The sequence below is a fragment of the Mesoplodon mirus genome (genome assembly GCF_964341445.2).
Source record: "Mesoplodon mirus genome assembly, chromosome: 17".
Lineage (NCBI taxonomy): Eukaryota > Metazoa > Chordata > Mammalia > Artiodactyla > Ziphiidae > Mesoplodon > Mesoplodon mirus.
The window spans coordinates 68,936,902-68,955,077 of record NC_138993.1 but is presented as its reverse complement, the minus strand read 5'-3'; the positions used below and the strand labels follow the sequence as shown (position 1 = coordinate 68,955,077).

General features: G+C 40.0%; 1 protein-coding gene across 1 annotated transcript in view; it reads left to right on the top strand.

The window, feature by feature from the left end:
• Positions 1 to 18,176, top strand: part of NALCN (sodium leak channel, non-selective) — a 261,887-nt gene that overhangs the window by 144,249 nt on the left and 99,462 nt on the right. The window contains exon 15 of the mRNA XM_082602462.1: positions 10,655 to 10,729. Coding sequence (XP_082458588.1) covers positions 10,655 to 10,729 — 75 coding nt within the window. The remainder of the gene's footprint in view (positions 1 to 10,654; positions 10,730 to 18,176) is intronic.

Below are 18,176 nucleotides of genomic sequence, written 5' to 3'. Positions count from 1 at the left end.
ATGTGAAGATAAATGTGCACCTTAAAATCAATGGATTACAGTAGTTTCCCACACATATATGTATCCATTAAAAATATAGAATGTTTTTAATTTAAGGTTATCACCTACAGACATTTTATACCCTTAGTTTTTAAGATCAATATTATTTTTCAGTTTGAGAGTGCTGCTCCAGTGCACTGATGGGCATCCTGGGGGAGATGGGAGATGCCTGGTGTGCACACTTCTCCTGCTGTTATGACCCTACTCCATGCTGAGGCCAGCTTACCTTTCATCATGTGTTTCCCTCCTTACAAATCATTAGGAGTAGCAATTTTCAGAATAAATAGGATCAAACTCTACATATATTCTCAGTTGAGTTTTTAACCAAGTATTGTTTTTGAAATCTTTTCATCTTAATACACATAAAGCTAATTCAGTCATTAATATAGAGAGTGATATAGTAGTCCGTTGACTGAATATGCCATATTTGCTTCTCAGTTCCCTTCCTGGTAGATATTTAGGTTGTTTTCCAATGTTTTGCTCTTATACTGTTGCAACTAATACGTTCGTACTTTGTGTCCAGTTGTGTGAGAGTTTCTTTAGGGTATATGCCAGAAAGTATCAATAGAATCCAGGATCCTGGATGCTGCCCAAATGGCTCCATTGCACAGGTCTGCAAACCCACACACCAAACCTGGTCCACAGGCTTTATTTCTACAGCTTGTGAGCTAAGAATGGTTTGTGCATTTTATTTTTTTTAATTTATTTTTATTTATTTTTGGCTGTGTTGGGTCTTCATTGCAGTGGCTTCTCTTGTTGCAGAGCACGGGCTCTAGGCACAGGGGCTTCAGGAACTGCAGAGCGCGGGCTCAGTAGTTGTGGCACATGGGCTCAGCAGTGTTGGTTCGGAGGTTCTGGAGCACAGGCTCAGTAGTTGTGGCACATGGGCTTAGTTGCTCCGCGGCATGTGGGATCTTCCCAGACCAGGGCTCAAACCCGTGTCCCCTGCATTGGCAGGCAGACTCTTAACCGCTGCGCCACCAGGGAAGCCCAGTTTGTGCATTTTAAATGGTTGTGTAGGTCCATACGCAATATCCTCAGTGTTGCCTCTTGGCCCTCAAAGCCTAACGTATTTGCTATCTGGAACTTTAATTTGCAGACCCCCGTTCTACAGGCAAACTGCACTAATTTACAGTCCCACATGCAGTGGTTGAGAATTCCTGTGTTCTTACATTCTCATGTATACTGGATATTGTTAGACTTTTAAGATTTTGACAGTCTTGTGAGTTGAATGATGATATCTCTTTGCCTTAACTTGCGTTTTGGGGGTTTCCATGGTTATTAATAAGGGAGAACCTCTTAGTATGTTTATTGGCTGTCTTCTTTGTGACTCACCCAATCGTGTGCTTCCTCTCTTTTCCTAAAAGCTAGTTTGCCTTTCTTAAATTCGTTGTTGGAGTGCTACACAGATTCTGGATATTATCCATTAACTACTATATATGTCGCAAATATCCTCTCTCAGGTAATATTTTGTTACTCCAATTTGTCTGTGATGGCTTTTGACATTATATTTTGATGTGGTCAGAACTATCAGTTTTTCACTTACGGTCAACATTTAATTTGGACTCATGTTTAAGAAATTCTTTCCCACCCTGAAGTAATAAAAATATTCTCCCCTATCTTCTTATAATTATTTAAAATTTTTGCCTTTCATCTTTAGATCTTTAACCCATCTCAACTTACTGTTTATATCTAGTATAAGTTGGATGAAATGCATTATTTAAACAAAACAAATCAATTTTTCTCATCCAGATTTATGTGACATTTTTAAAACTTTGAGATGTGTAGTTGGTTTCATCTACAAAGCAAAGAGGTCAATTTAGATTTTCTAATTTATAAATAATTTTTTTAAATGAGAAGTAATTAATTCAGTGAAAGAAAACACTATAACTAAATTTTCAAAACTGAAAGTGTTACTTCCGTACTACCCAAAAAGTCTAGGGACTGAAGTCACTTCCCCAGGTCACTGGAGATTTTGCTTAAACATTATCGACAATTGCTTTATTATCCTGTATGTCCTCAGACTGTCAGTCACTATCATGAGCTCTATCAAGTTAGCCTAATTCGATTCAGCACAGTTTTACTGAATCTCAACTACTCTGCATAAGTACTAACCTATGTGTAAGTACTAACCTACATCCTGGCCATAGTGGGAAAGGGCTTGATCTCTGTCCTCTCTGACCTAAACCAGTAAAGAAGTTGGACTAGTAAACACAAACACACAGATAAAAGCTGTGATTCGGGCTTCCCTGGTGGCGCAGTGGTTGAGAGTCCGCCTGCCGATGCAGGGGACACGGGTTCGTGCCCCGGTCCGGGAGGATCCCACATGCCGCGGAGCGGCTGGGCCCGTGAGCCATGGCCACTGAGCCTGTGCGTCCAGAGCCTGTGCTCCGCAACGGGAGAGGCCACAACAGTGAGAGGCCCGCATACCGCAAAAAAAAAAAAAAAAAAAAAAAAAAGCTGTGATTCAAGACCTAATGATACAAGTGATAAGAGGCAGGAGGGCAGCTGTTGCTTGCTGTGTGATCGATGCACATGATAAGCATTTGCTGCCCAATCATTCCAGGTCCACCCGATCTGGAATTCTTAAAATATTGGCAGTAAAGCAGCTGGAGATGATTTGTGGACCAACATACAAATGTGAAGGTGATAAGCCTGTGTTACATATGCATCGCATAACCTTCAAAACTGAACATTTAGAAGTTAAAATCTCTATTCCATAAGTCTGTCTTTAGGCTTGGATTTAGCTTAAAAGGAGCATTTTTGTTAAATGTATGAGTTTTTTATTTTCTTGTAAAATACTACAAAGGATTTTAACCCAAATTGGAAAAAATTTTTAAAGGTCCACATAAATATACAAGCTCTGATTTGATTTTTATCCACGCTGGCCGGTGGTGCCACACAACCTGGGGAGCTCCTGATTGAGTCTTCTCAGGGACAAACAGGCATGTGCCAAGCAGAAAAAAACAAAAAATGTTCGGCTGCAGTTTGTTCTGGAATAAGAAACAGCAGGCCATTCCATCGCCCCCTGGGGCCACCAATTTGTCAGCCCACAATGAAAATCAGGCTTAAGTGTATAGCAAATGCATATTTATAACCATTATCTACTGTTCCTTTAAAATGTCTCTCTCATTCGCCAGGTATATATTCTGTATTTCTGTCCTGACCGATTGCAGTTTTGCCAAATGCTTATGAAATCCATCTTTTCCCCCACTTTTGCCAATGATTTGGGGATAAGAACGATAAAGACAAGCAGTTGAAAGACTCTTTTATTTTTTCAGTGTTTTCCCCTTTATTATTGTTTCAAAGGAAAGCCCTGGGATGGGAATACTGAAAGAGAGAAAATGTAATTAAGCACTCATTGTGTATAGTCTTTTTGTTACCTTTGAAGTGCTTACATTAACACAGCAATCTCTTGATTTTGCTTCTGTAGAAGCAGCTTTCAGAAAATAGTCGTATTTTGGTGACAAAAATGGGCATTCCAGAGTGTAAATTAAATAACTTGATTTTATAGAATTCATTTAAAAGTGCCTCTGTGATGAGCATTTCCCATTTTACATTGCTCTGATTACACTTGACTTTTTGTTGACCTATATGAAAAATGAAATTGTTTCCAACTACCGCCTGCAAGACAGCTTAGGAGAGTGTGATTATAAATGGTAAAAAGGAAAAGAAGACCACAAGATGATGAGGTGTTGACCAGATTCCTGCTGTGCTTCTACTATATCCTTGAAAATAATGTTAAAAATAGAAATTATTAATAAAGTTCACAGTAGAGAAAGAACTAAGATTAAAGGTGACATTTCAGTTAAAGGGCTATCTTTAAGCTATATAAAAAGGAAAAGAAAATAATAAGAAGAAACTTTAGAAAAGAAATGGAAATGAAAAAGGAAAGATGGATGGGGTGGGTGCAGGACTATATGCAGAATTAGAGAGAATGCAGAACAGGATTGGAAGCTACAGAGATAGAAATTCTCAATCAAGAAGACCCATTCTAAGACAGTAAAGCCACCCTCTTGAGAAAATACACCATAACTTTCAGCAGCCTGAATCATGCTAACCTAGCCTCTCCCTTCAGTAGAGAGAATGAGAAAACCCTTGTGTGTTGCACAGAGGGGTTGTGTCACAACAAAATTGGAGGAAATAATGATGCTGGGGAACACACTGCTTCAGTCACTTATTGAATTTCATTGAAATGCATTATGGTTCAATGGAAGAAAACCAAGTTAATTATCTGTGGTTAGAGGTATCAAACTTAAACATAGCAAATACGTTAGCTCAGGTGAATCTGGCTTTTTCAGGAGTGAGAGGAGGAGTTAGAGGAGAAGAGGTCGTGAGGAATCACAATGGCTGAACGCCTCCTGCCACGTGTGGCGGGAGCCATATTGAACCTGGAGACATTGGGTTTGAAACCCACTAAGCTGGAAGGTCAGCACCCCACCAAGCAGTAGCTACCCCATTCATAAAAATTCTAGGAAGGAGACTTGCCAGGCTTGCAGAGATCTGATGTCCCACACCAAATGCATTGCCAATGCCAAAAATATCTTGAGAATGGGTGTGTAATCTGAGAAAAATAAAGAATTAGATACCTGGACTATTTTAATAGCTATTCTTGACTTTTTCATTGAAATCGGTGATTCATAATGTATCAATATTGATCACAAAATAATGAAGTGGATGTATTACATCCATTGTATATTGCATGATAGAGCAAATACACGTGTTGCATATTAATATAATGCAGTGTTATAGATCTGCTAAAAGTGGCGAGTAGCCAGTGCATGAAAATATAAATATGAATTTCTTGTTTGAAAGCATTGCACATACTAAATACCGCTGTGTTGAGAGTATATGTGTGCTTTATTTAACAAAGCTCAAGAGGAAATGAAAGGATATATCATTAGCCATTTTTCCCCTGAAATTACATCTTTAAGAAAAAATAGTGATTTAGAATTCCATGCCCCATTATAAATTTAAATATTATATAAATTATGAAAGATAAACAATGCACACAACAGGTTGACTGTGTAATTTAGAACCAGCAAAGCGTAAAGGTAAAAGGGTTTCATGCAAATGATGAAGCTCTTGTGATTCAATGTGACAAATCCCTGTAAAAATTCTTTTGTTATATCAGTAGCGTTTAATATAAAACTGTGAACCTCATTTAATGGCTATGAAAAGCCTTTTGGCACAGTACGGATGGTACTGGTAGTAGGCAGACATTGGCTGAAAATAAGACTCAGACGTCAACATAACGGGTTCAGGTTAACGAGCATTACCTCAGCTTTCTATAAAAACAGAACAGGGCCTCCCTGGTGGCGCAGTGGTTGAGAGTCCGCCTGCCGATGCAGGGGATACGGGTTCGTGCCCCGGTCTGGGAGGATCCCATATGCCGCGGAGCGGCTGGGCCCGTGAGCCATGGCCGCTGGGCCTGCGCATCCGGAGCCTGTGCTCCGCAACGGGAGAGGCCACAACAGTGAGAGGCCCGCATACCGCAAAAAGAAAAAAAAAAAAAAAAAAAAAAACAGAACAAACAACAGCAACAACAAAAAGCAACACTGAGAAGACTGAGGAATAGTTCTTGCTTTCAGGATTAGGATCTGTCCCCCACTCCCATTAATTTGGGGGATGGGGGGAGAAATGGCTGACACCCAAGTCAGCCTGCAAGCTCAAGTCCAAGTCCGCACAGCACTCGGTTTGTAGGAAAATAATGTCTCACTGGCAATGTAAATTAAATATGATGGAAACCAAGCTGCCACCCTCCCTTCACTTCTGTTTCTTTATCACGGTGGTTATTGCCACCTTATTAGAGTCTGAGAAAAAAACTACCGAGTAATTCTCACCTCCTGGCAATCAGCTGCAGACCTAGCCTCTCTGGCATCTTCTGTTTCCACTCCAGAGAGACATCAAAGCCAGACCCCAAGTGCCAAGTCCTCACCTTAGCACAGGGCCCTACTCGTCAGGAACACGGTGACAAGGATCCATAAACGTCCGTGTCCACACAGAGTTTCAAGGAAACTCGAACTCCACACACATTTTTAAATACGGTTTCTGTTTTTGCCATCACGTCTTCATGTTAACTAAGCTGGAAAGGCTGAACATTCAGATAGTGAATGAACCTAGGTTTAATGAAGTTTAAAGCAGACTTTAAACTTTCTCATATATTGTGCTTAAATTTGTTACCAAAACCCACCCCAAGAGCTTGTCTCGACGCTGTTAACAAGGGGCTTTCTACCTGCAAAGCCCCTTCAGCAAAGCCAAAGTGTTTCCTTTTTGAGGCTTGCCTTCTCTCTACCATGAAAATCAAACTCTTATCTCCATGAAAAAGAATGTGCAGCTAGAATCCCCCATCTATGTCTCTGTCCTTCTGCCCTGAGGGTAGCTTTTCCCTCTTTCCTCCAAAAGGGAGGTATAAAATGTACTGTTTTTTAAATTAAGGTAACAAAACATTACATATTTAATAACTTTTGTCAAACTGCACTTAACACTATCCCGTTACTATTTCAATGAGCGAGCTTAAACTAACTGCATTACCTGCATAAAAAACCAGAACATGTGAAAGGAAAATTTTAACAGAGAAGAAAAGAATGCCATCACTCTGTGATTATTACAACCTCCCTCTCACACCTCCCGACCTCCCTTGGTGGCATTTGGGCAAACTGCCAGCCCCCAGGCCTACCTGTCAGTCTCCCCCAGCCTCCTTCCAGGCACCCATGCTCTGGCCCTACTCACCTGCTCACCAGGTCCCTGGTTAGCCCCATACTCCCAAGGCCCTGTCTTCCCTCATGCCACCTGGAAAGACTTTCTCACAGCTCCCTTCCTGCCAAAATCCTCCTGCTCCTTGGTATCTTGCTGTCCTGGTGGCACCTGGCTGGACTCAGGATCAGACCCTCATGATCTTGAACCCCTTCTGTTGTTTTAAGTCATACAGCTAGTGCAATTTGTTGCAGCAGCCCCAGGCAACTAAAACAAGGGGTGTCACCGAGAACCAGAGATCTTAGCAGGAGCTGCAGGAACTGAGGTGGTGATCAGTTCAGCAGAGAGAAAGCCCAGCGTCCCCCAAATAAGCGCCATCACTGCCCCTGATGGGGGACAGAGGACCAGTCACATGGCCACAGTGGACCAGAGGCCAATGACAGTCACATCTTTGACTTTAAACCAGACCTACAAAGAAAAGGAGCATTTATTCAAATGTAACTGAGTTTTAAAGGACAAAATCGGATTCATGTAGCAAGATTTGGTTTTCAGCCATCAACACAAATGGAGGGTGTATGAACTAAATTCAACTGATATGTAAAAATATGAAGAAAACTGTTTTAGCATCGCATATCTAAGTTTACGTCTGTGTATTTTCATATAGACTATACCACACACCAGGGTTCTTGCGGGAGTATTAAATGGAAAAATACTATAGCTGCAATTTGTCAAGCTATTATTATTCTAGCCATTATATTTTACAAATGAGAGCACTGAAATTCACGGTGGGCTAGTGGTTGCCACGTAGCTCGTGACCGTCAGAGCCTATTTGCCGGCCAAGGTCTCCAACCACATTGCTCTTTTCCACCAGGCTGCCACCCCACGTCTGCTTAATTCGATTGTGAGCTTCGTAGCGGTGAGCACGGTATTGCATTTATGTTCCTGACCAGGCAGTGTCTGACACAGTGACAGAGTCCAATTTAATCGAATAGCATCACCTTGCTGTGGTTAAGTAGCCTGCCATCTGTCTGGTGTTGGGAAAATAATTAAAAATAAAATCTCCTGACAATCCAGAAAACCTCCACCAAGGTAGACAAGAAAGAAAACAGTTTTATTATTGAATAGCACTGAACCAGACTGTGATGGGCATCACGGGCAATCCACCAAAGTGACCGCAAAGACAGAAAGCCGTGTCACCCTTTGATACACATCCCCATATCACATCCATTCTCTCAGGATGAAAACAAGTAGTCCTCAGGCAAGAAGCCTTGACGGCATCATTTGTTAAATACAGTTCCCCCTAAATTCACCTGGTAACTGGGGCGGCCCTCTGTGATAGCTAATTGCCTTTACCCGAAGGAAAATAAAACTTTTCTTATCTCCATGATAAATAGGTAGTTTTGCAACATGGGTCCAGGTGGCTAAGTTATATCCCCAACTTCCCATGGAGGAGGGGAGACAGGGTGCTCTTCCTGGGTTGTAAAATGATGAGACTTATTTAGCTTTTAGAAAGATCTGTATACATCTCAAAGGGACAGAATTTATAAGCACAAGTTTTCCAAAGGAAATGCGCTAAGCAAAGGGAGGGGAACTGTGGCTTTCCCTTTTTTAATCAGGGAAATTATTTTTTTCTTTTTAGATTTGTGTTGGCCCTTTCCCTGTGGAAATAGGAAAGGCTGTTAGGTTAGGACACAGAGCCAGGGCTGCTTCCAGTGCCCAGGAGAGACAGAAGTGGTATGAGACAGCTCAGATTCACAGCGGAGCCCTTCAGGTGGCCACTCTGAGTCTGGGAGAGGAAGCAGGAGAAGGGAGACTCCTACCCTGAGAGTACTTTTGATGATAACGTCAAGGTCAACCTCAAGGTCACAGGACAAGGGCTAGACTTGGAGTGAACTATGAAATGTCCTGTATAGAATAATGTCTGGTTTAGAGTAAGCCTGAATATATCTGTGCCCAGATGTGCACAGTGTGGTGGACGTGGTGACATCAGTAAAAAATCGGTGGTCTAATAGAGAACAGACATGTGGTTGCCAAGAGGGAGGGGGTATGGGGGAGGGATGGATGGGGAGTTTGGGGTCAGCAGATGCCGCCTATTATACACAGAATTGATAAACAACAAGGTCCTACTATTGTTCCTGTATCACAGGGAACTATATTCAATATCCTGTAATAAACCATAATGAAAAAGTATATATATATATGTGTATTACTTTGCTGTACAGCAGAAATTAACACAACATTGTAAATCAACTATGCTTCACTTTAAAAAAAAATTAAACAAAAGAAAAAAAATCTCTGTTCTAGACCATTCTGTATCCTCTTTAAGTTCTGGTAGGATCCCAAAGGCTGTGGCTATTCACAGGAAGAGTGTTAGCAATTGTCCGGAGCCAAACATTGTCAAAACTTCATAGTAGTTGAGGCTTTTTTTCCCCTTGTTATACGCTCATTAAACTTGGAAAAAAGCTAGCCATTAACTTCTGTATAATGATCTCTCTGGTGCTTAAGAGTCATGACTAAATTGCCTCGATTTTCTTACCTTTGTGCTTAACAGTCTAATAGTAACACATGGGAATAATCTGCTAAGAGGGAAATTAAAAGGAAGAATATAAATTAAGAGTGAAAAAGATTATTAAATGAATGTGGTACTTTAGAGAATTCAAAGTTGAAAGGGGACTAGAAATTAAAATATTTTTTAAATTCTACTTTTTTGTTGTTTTCTTTCTTTTACCATATTTACCCATTCCAAATGAAGCATATGCCTTTTTTTTAATTTGGGAAAATATGGTGAAATACAAAAAAAAAGGGAGGGGGAGTCCATTTTTTTCACAAAGGCAGGCACCGCTAACATTTCTAAAGTACCTCCTCCTAGCATTTTCTCTGTTATTTCCTTTTGTACCTACTTGCACTCTACCATATATACTCTCATTTAATATTGTAAGCATTTTTTCTACTGTTAAAATTCATGAGTGTATTAGTTATCTATTGCTATAGAACAAATTATGAACAACTTAAGAGCTTACAACAATACACATCTATTATCTCACGTGGATTCTGCAGCTCAGGAATCTGAGACGGGCTTAGCTGGGTGTTTCTGTAGTTCAGAGTGTCCCATGAGTTTGCAGTCAAGATGTTAGCTGGGGCTTCAGTCACCTGAAGGCTTTACTAGGGCTGAAAGATCCACTTCTGAGATGGGTCAGTCACATGGCTGTGGCAGGAGGCCTCAGCTCATTGCCACATGGGCCTCTCCATAGGGACACAGCACCTGGCTTCCAGCAGAGTGCGTGATCCAAGGGGGAGCGAGGTGAAAGCCACAATGTCTTTTCCTACCTAGCCTCATAAGTCACACACAATCCTTTCCGTAACCTATTGGTTATACAGACCAGCCATATTCAATGTGTAAGGGGACACACAAGACTGTGAACACCAGTGCCTCACAATGTTGGAGACTAGTTACCACAATGGATTTGTAATGGCTGCATGAATTTTACAATAAAGATCTCTATAACTGTATTAGCTATTTACATAAGGTTAGATGTTATTTCCAGTATTTCATTATTACAAATAACCTCTCAAGCACTTTTGTGTATAAAGGTTTTCATTAGTACTTCAGGTTATTTTCTTTGAATACAGTCTTAGAAGTAAGATTGTTGAGTTATTTTTTTAAAGTTTTCTTAATTTTCATTTTAAATCAGTTTTATAAAGCAAATTAATATTTTATATTGTTTATTTCAGTTAACAGATGCATTTCCTTTAATGTATTTGCTATAAGTATCTTAAAATACCTATGCAGTGATTCACAACTCATGTTTAATGCATTCTATATAAGTATATATTTTAGGTAGATATTCTATATCATATATATAATATTTTGATACTTATGGCATGTGGGTTTTTTCATTGCTATTTAACCATTTTATAGATCCTCCTGAGTTTGTTTGTCGCTGTTATTTTGGACAACTTAGAACTTGATGAAGATCTAAAGAAGCTTAAACAAGTAAGTAATGTATGGGGGATTCTTTAAATTGACATTAAAAGAAAATAAGGGCAAAACATGTGCTTACAGGTAGTATTAAAGCAGTTCAAGGTTCAAAGTAAAAAAAGATAGATTTTAATCAATTAAGACAATCTGAGTTGGCAAATAATTTTCTTCTAAGTTTAACCTTCTCTAATATCAACAAAGGAAATTTTTATTGCTCTATGATTATCCTAGGAATATTTTTATATCATTACTTTGAGTAAAATTAAGATGGACATAGAATAGTAAATTGAATTTAGATTCTCCTTCTGCCATTAAATGAAGGTAGTTTGGAAATGAAATGCCTCAGGGCCAGATTGCCATTTGGCATAATTATATGTAATACTCTTGATCCTCATCTTAAAAATATTAAGCATAAACTTGCCTGACCACTAGACATTAAAAGAGAATTTAGTCTGCGTACCCCAAGTGGTTATACGAAATGGGATAGAATAATTGATCAACTGTGTGCCCAGTTGTATATGAAAATAGATTGGGTGTTATGGCATTGATAATCATATTCCAAAAATGTAAATGTAAATGTGTGAAGATTATGTTATTGATGGCAGAAAGATTACAGGTGTGATTAGCTATTCTCATAGTTTTTGTTCCTTGGAAGATACTTGGCTTGAATATTTGACTCTGTCAAAGAGAAGAGACCCTTTGAGAAGCAGAATTTATAAAAGGGGGGAGCCTGGATAAATATTCTTGGATCCCCCTCCCCAGCACTGCAATAGTTGGGATTATTAACATCCCAGGGAAGATCCTATCTGGAATTTTAGGAAAGCCCTACACATTTAGAATTTTCAAGTTGGATAGAGTTGTCTACTTTTTAAAAAACAAAGACATAACCTATTTAAATTTTTGTTGTTATTTATATATCTGAAAATCACTTTAAGCATTTCCTTTTTTTACTCTTGTTTATTTCCAAAGCCTATGCTTTTAACCAAGGGCAGTCAATAAAGAAAAAAAAAACATATTTGATATAAAGATGCCCACTGTGAGCATATCAAGGAAGGGTTTAAATTCTTCCCTGTCCTGGGGCTACACAGGCAAATGGTTATCTGGGTATGGTGGGCATGATTTCTTCCAGATCTTTTCAATTTGTGGCAACAGTGTTAGGTTCTTCAAATGAGGGTTGGGAAGTTGTTTATGCCATGGATGCAAATACTTCCCATGGTTTCTAGTTGTAGAAGAAATATGTAATTAGTGAGTTCAGAATTGAAATTGACCAACTATATAATTAGACACAACCAATAAATATCTCTTGCTGTATAACCACCTTGGTCCTTGCTTTACAAAGCTGGTATTTATTTCAGGATTCAAATGATTTTACTCTCTTTTTATTATTCCCAGAAAAGAGGATGGGGAAAATGTGAAAAAATAGTTGATTTTCTTAATGTTTCAAGTTCCAGAAAGCACTCTGTATTCCAAAGTCTGTCTTTATTCAGTTTAAACTTTTTTTTTCAATTTTTGACCCTTCCCACCAACTAGTCTGTAGGGTCTTATGGCTACAGTCACGTTTGTGTGAGTACTGGCTCAGTGCCAGGTACTTTGTATTTTCATTTATTTAAATTTCCCAGCAACCATGTGATGCAAGTATTATTAATAGCTTCATCTTACAGGTGAGGAAACTAAGGCACAGAGAAGTAACTTGCCTAAGGTCTCACTGCTAATAAGTGGCAGAGTTAGGATTTGAACCCAGGCAATTTGGACCAAAAGCCCAGACTCAGCCTCTACACTATACTGAGTCACATTAAAGCCATATAAATGCCAAACATGAGCCATGCCACTGTGGAGAATCATTCATAAGACTGTTAGTTACTTGTTGATAAATAATGATATCTTAGATGACAGAAATGTCATTATATTCATGAAATAACCATTGATGTGACAGGCAGTTTCTTGAGGAATGGAGGTGAATTAAGCTACCCAATCATTAAAACTATCCAAAAGGCAGATGATCTAATTAGAGGGACTGGAGTTAGGACTTTGGCAGAAGCTGAGAGCTCAGATGCTTACCATTCACTCCACCTGATGGCAGACACTGGCCAAAGCACCCGTTCCCTCAGGGACCTTCTGGAGCAATGACCCTCCTTAGACACAGACATAAGGTGCTTGCAGCATATGAACATTTTAGAGAGGTCTCTAGAGACTTAATGTACTTTATTATGATTGTGGTAAAAACAGTTGTGTTAAAATATACATGTTGGTGCCTAGACATTTTTCAAAAGTAATAGAAACCAGTGTGAGCCACCTCTAAAATGGAGACGTTAAATATGAAACACTGAATGGGGGCTATTAGGAAAAGTCGGTTCTCATGCTTGGGAGAAGGATTATGTCCCTGGAGGGAGATGGGATAGGAGACGATGGTAGAAAGCTGAATGGTACAGCGAAGAAACTAGAATGGGAGAAGAGAAAGAAGTGAAGAAGTGAACGAGGAAAACATCCAAGAGATGAAATTAAAGGAAAGAGCACAGATTATTCATCTAAGCCAGTGATAAAGGGGGAGAAATGTGACCGGATGCTGCATCAGATTGCTCCATGCACCAGAGCTTCTGTGGAGAAGCTCCCTGAGGCAAGCGCAGTCTGCAGGATCCATGGTGCTGGAACTGTATCCTTCTTAAGTAGAAACATGCTACTTATTGTTTCCCCATTATTTTCTGAAGTTGCCTCCTTGCCCTTTAAGACAGTCGTTCCCAGCCAGGGATGCTAACCCGTGGGGCTCTTCAGGAGAAACTATGGGACCAGCAGCCTTCTTTAACACTTCAGGAAACCTAAAGGGAATTGTGCATTTACCCGACTAAAATGCCTACTTTAATACTTTTAGCTGGAAATTTGTGAATTCTAGGCAGCAGCACTGCTTCCCTAATGCTAATGCTCTGAAGGCTCTTCATATATGCTTTTCTTTAAGGAAAAAGAAACAGCGTTGAATTATTTATTGCTTAATAAAGGTATTTTGATAGACAGAAACTTTTTTAAAGAGAGGACTCAGAGGGTAATAATTAAAGGGCTCCTTGGGGATGACTTTGGGTAGGTTCTGATGTAAATGCTCATTCCCAGGCCACCTGTCTCCATGCCATCACCAATGTTGTGCCTTTATAGCCACTAATGTAGCTTTTCCTTTGTCACTCTCCAAAATAAATAATGCTCTGAAAAAACATGCCAATTATGCATTCACATAAAATTCATCTCTTGCTTTCCTAGCAGCAATATAGCAGTAGCAATCATTTCCTAGCTGCCATAATTTATGTGAGCCCGTATCTAATTAAATAGAGACAGTGATTCTCTTTTCAGCATCACCAAAACCCAATACAGGACCTGGAGATAGATAGAGATAGAAATAGAGATATATAATGGGTTTTTACATAAGATCAGAAAATTGACTAGAAATGAAATTGTCTGTAAATGTATAATTTGGCTGCTGAGAAGCCAGATCAGTTCATATAAAGGCTAAAAACCCCCTTGGCCTACTGCTGTCCTCTAAACAGCAGTAGGAGGCAATGACCTTCACGCTCTGTGATGTAGCAAAGACACTGGAGAATGTAGGTGGAGTTTTGCAAACTTTGAAAAGCAAGAGAATTCTTGCAGCTTTAATGATTTTTGCAAATTCAGTGCAAGACAGATATAAAGGGTTTTCTTTTAAGCAGTAGAAGATTCATTAAGCTATGAGAAAAAGAAAGACCCATAGAGAAGCCTCAGGGAAAAGAATCATTGAAAAGGGAAGTAGAGATAGTCTGTGTAGATTAAGTTCAAAGCTCTGAAATTAAAACTGTTTCCCCAGCTCTGTATTAAGTCCCATTTGAGTCTTGTCTGGTTCAAATTTGATAAAGTTTCGTCTTTTATGACGTCCAGTGCGTAGTGAGGGATGGACATGTAAAGAGACTTCTCTCTCTTGTTGATTATGATTTTAACAAAACAACAAAAATCTTAGTCCTTTTAAAAAGATGAGCTCCAAAAAAAAAAAAATATATGAGCTCCAGGTTAATGTTTCTCTGTAGCCTTCCTGGGGGGCTTTCATTTTCATCTCTGTCTTGTCTCCTGTATTGAAGTCATTCTGGATTTAGGGCAACAGCAAGGGGACAGAGTAGCCACTCAGCTAAGCACCGTTTGCCATCTCCTGATCTGAGGTGAGCCTTCAGTCTTCTCAGTACTTTTTCCGTCTCACAGGAGTGAACTCAAACAAACGTAACATGAAAGAAGGATGCAACTGTGACAATAATAAATATTCCCTATTGAAAACTACCCGGTGCCAGGCACTTCATATGCAATTACTGAATTTAATTCTAAATGTTAAAGGCACAGAAACTAACATTCAGGGAGATAAATTTCTTGCCCAATTTCATATAATTTGTAAAGTGCTTAAGTTGGGATCATAAGGGCTTTCTGACCCCAATGCAGGTGACACACAACCTGCTCAGAGAATCCGTTCATTCATTCATTCTAAGGCGAGTGTCTGGAAAATGGGTTGGTTGAGATGCTTGCATTTTTGGATCAGCAGATTCTCTCCCTGTGGATGTGTAGACTGGAGGTCAAATTGTAATCAGAATATAGCTCAGTGAGCTGGGAATCAGTGTGGGGTGTGGAGAAGGAGGGTTGTGTGATTCAAATACGTAATGGCATCAGGCTAATGTCACTTGAGGTGTTCCTTTTACTAGATCTCCCCATTTTTGTAATCCTGGGGTCTGAATGCCCATCTGCTGTACTTCAGATGTCGTGTTAGGGGCACCAGACATAACCATGAGCAAGACATTGTTCCTGCCTTCAAATAGCTTATGAACTGGGCTTCCCTCGCAGCGCAGTGGTTGAGAGTCCGCCTGCCGATGCAGGGGACACGGGTTCGTGCCCTGGTCCGGGAAGATCCCACATGCCGCGGAGCGGCTGGGCCCGTGAGCCATGGCCGCTGAGCCTGCGCATCCGGAGCCTGTGCTCCGCAACGGGAGAGGTCACAACAGTGAGAGGCCCGCATACCGCAAAAAAAAAAAAATGACTAAGATGATAAATGTGATGTTATGTGTTTCTGACCACAGTTTTTTTTTTTAATTTTGATAAAAAATTGGTCACCATATTGGTAAGGTGGTGAGAGCAGGCTCAGGGATTCTGGTGGTGCAGAAGCTGGATTGCAGCAGATGAGCAGGGATGACAGCTAAGAAAGTAAAGCTGAGCTGTTAACCTTTTCCTCTCAGACTTCTCATGCTCTAAGTTTCCAAACAGACCACCTGGTTACGGACTGATTCTTAATTTTTGTAGCTACGTAGTAACATCATTTACTACAGTGCTACCCAACCATTTTTTTTTCCCATTGCGGTTTGCACAGAGAGTGACATTTGTACGACAGCTGGGAATCACATGCGGCTGGAGGCATCCAACACTAGGATTTCTGCTGCTCCGGGAAAAACTCAGCTGCCCAGGGGCCAAAGATCAATACCCCAAAGAAGCTATAAATCATCAGTGGCTGAGTTGGAATACTCAGCATTTTACCCAAAGCCTTTGATGTAACCCAGCTCCGCTTGAAGCCACTCTCTCAATCTTTTGGTCAGAGATGACTCTTTTGTTGTCAGTTTACATATTATTACCCATAATTTAACATAACTGAAATCTCAAAAGCTCATCTTATATAGCACTTGATCTGCTATTTCTGATAGAGCTGTTAGGCTTCTTTTAAAAAATAAATTCTTATGCCACATTAAGACATAAACAACAATAAGATCTGTTTAAAGAGATGAAGTAGCTAAGACTGAGAACTATTCAGATCAGGGTTCAAGCTAATAGGTCACAACAGAAGCTAAGAATTTGAGGATATCAATTATCAGCATAAGAAAACAGCCTAGAGTGGGGAGGGACAGATAAGATGGGGGTACAAACTACCGTGCATAAAATAAATAAGCTACAGGGATACGTTGTACAGCACAGGGAATATGGCCAATATTTTATAATACCTATAAAAATGGAGTATAACCTTTAAAACTTGTGAATCACTGTGTTATATACTGAAACTTACATAATATTATAAATCACCTATACCTCAATTTTAAAAAGAAAAAGAAAAAAAAAAAGACAGCAGCCTAGAAATCTAGAAGTCGATGCAAAAATGGGGAGCAGCCAACTGGAATTTTGGAGTTCAACGGGTACTAGTCAGGGATCCAGGAAGTCAAAACAAAACAGACAAGGTACCTGTTAGAATTGATGTCTTCCTATTATGGGTTGAATTGTGTCCCTCAAAAAGAGATACTGAAGCCCTAACTCCCAGTACCTGTGAATGTGACCTTATTTAAAAATAGGGTATTTGCAGTTGAAATCAAGTTAAGGTGAGGTCATTAGGGTGGCCCTAATCCAATATGACTGGTGTCCTTATACAAAAAGGAGAAGAGAGACACACAGAGACAGAGACTAGAGCGATGCATGTACAAGCTAAGGAACACCTGGGGTGTGGACCGTCACCAGAAACTAGGAGAAAGTCTTGAAACAGACCCTCCCTCAGAACCTCCAGAGGGAACCAAGCCCATAGACACTTTGATTTGGAATTTTCAGCCTCCAAAACTGAGATAGTAAATTTCTGCTGTTTCAAGCCACCAGTTTTGGGTACTATGTTACAGCAGCCCTTGGAAGCTAATACACCCCCTGGCCTCAAAAACAAAGAACCGCTTTGGGCCGCCAGGAAGTAACAGAGCTGAAAGATAGTAGGTGCTCTCAGGATGGCGGGCAGCTTTCACCAACCAAGAACAGCTTTCTCAACAGATGGACTTATTTCCTTTTGCCCTTAATCAAACAAGTCCCATAATAATAAATCTTATAAATTTGAGACTTTCTTGGAAGCAGCGTTTCTCTAAGCCCTTCCAAAATTTCATTCTATGTGTGATTGACCCAAACCAGATCACTTTTAGAGGCTGTTGTTTTCAGAAACCTTGCTCTTTGCCTCATCCCCTGGCACTCAGGATGGTTAATAAGGCGGCTCAAGTCTCTCCTGACATTGGACAAACATAAAATGAAGGGAGACCGTTCGCGTCTACATCGAGGAGTTGTCGGTTGTGTCAACTGTGCTAATTCAGAATTACTCTTATTACAGTTCATCACAGCGTTCTACAAAATAACCTCTCAATTTGTTTTCTCTTAAATTCTGAAGTATCTTGAATGAGAAAGGCATTCTTACAAAATCAGATGGCTCTTGACATTATTACGATTTTTTTTGTTTAAGTGAGGTTTGGAGGGAAAATGTGTACAAACCAGGCAAGAGGGTTACTCTTCAGCATGCCCGGTCCTCAGCCCCCTGCCCAGCCATGGAGACACTATCTCACTTTGCTTTCTTTAATCATGAAAACAAAACTTTTAAACACCAACAGCGCTTGGTTTCCTCAGATCCTTTCACAGGCAGTGGGAAACTAGACGGTTATGGTTCTAAGAAAAAAAGTGACAATTGGTTTTCAGT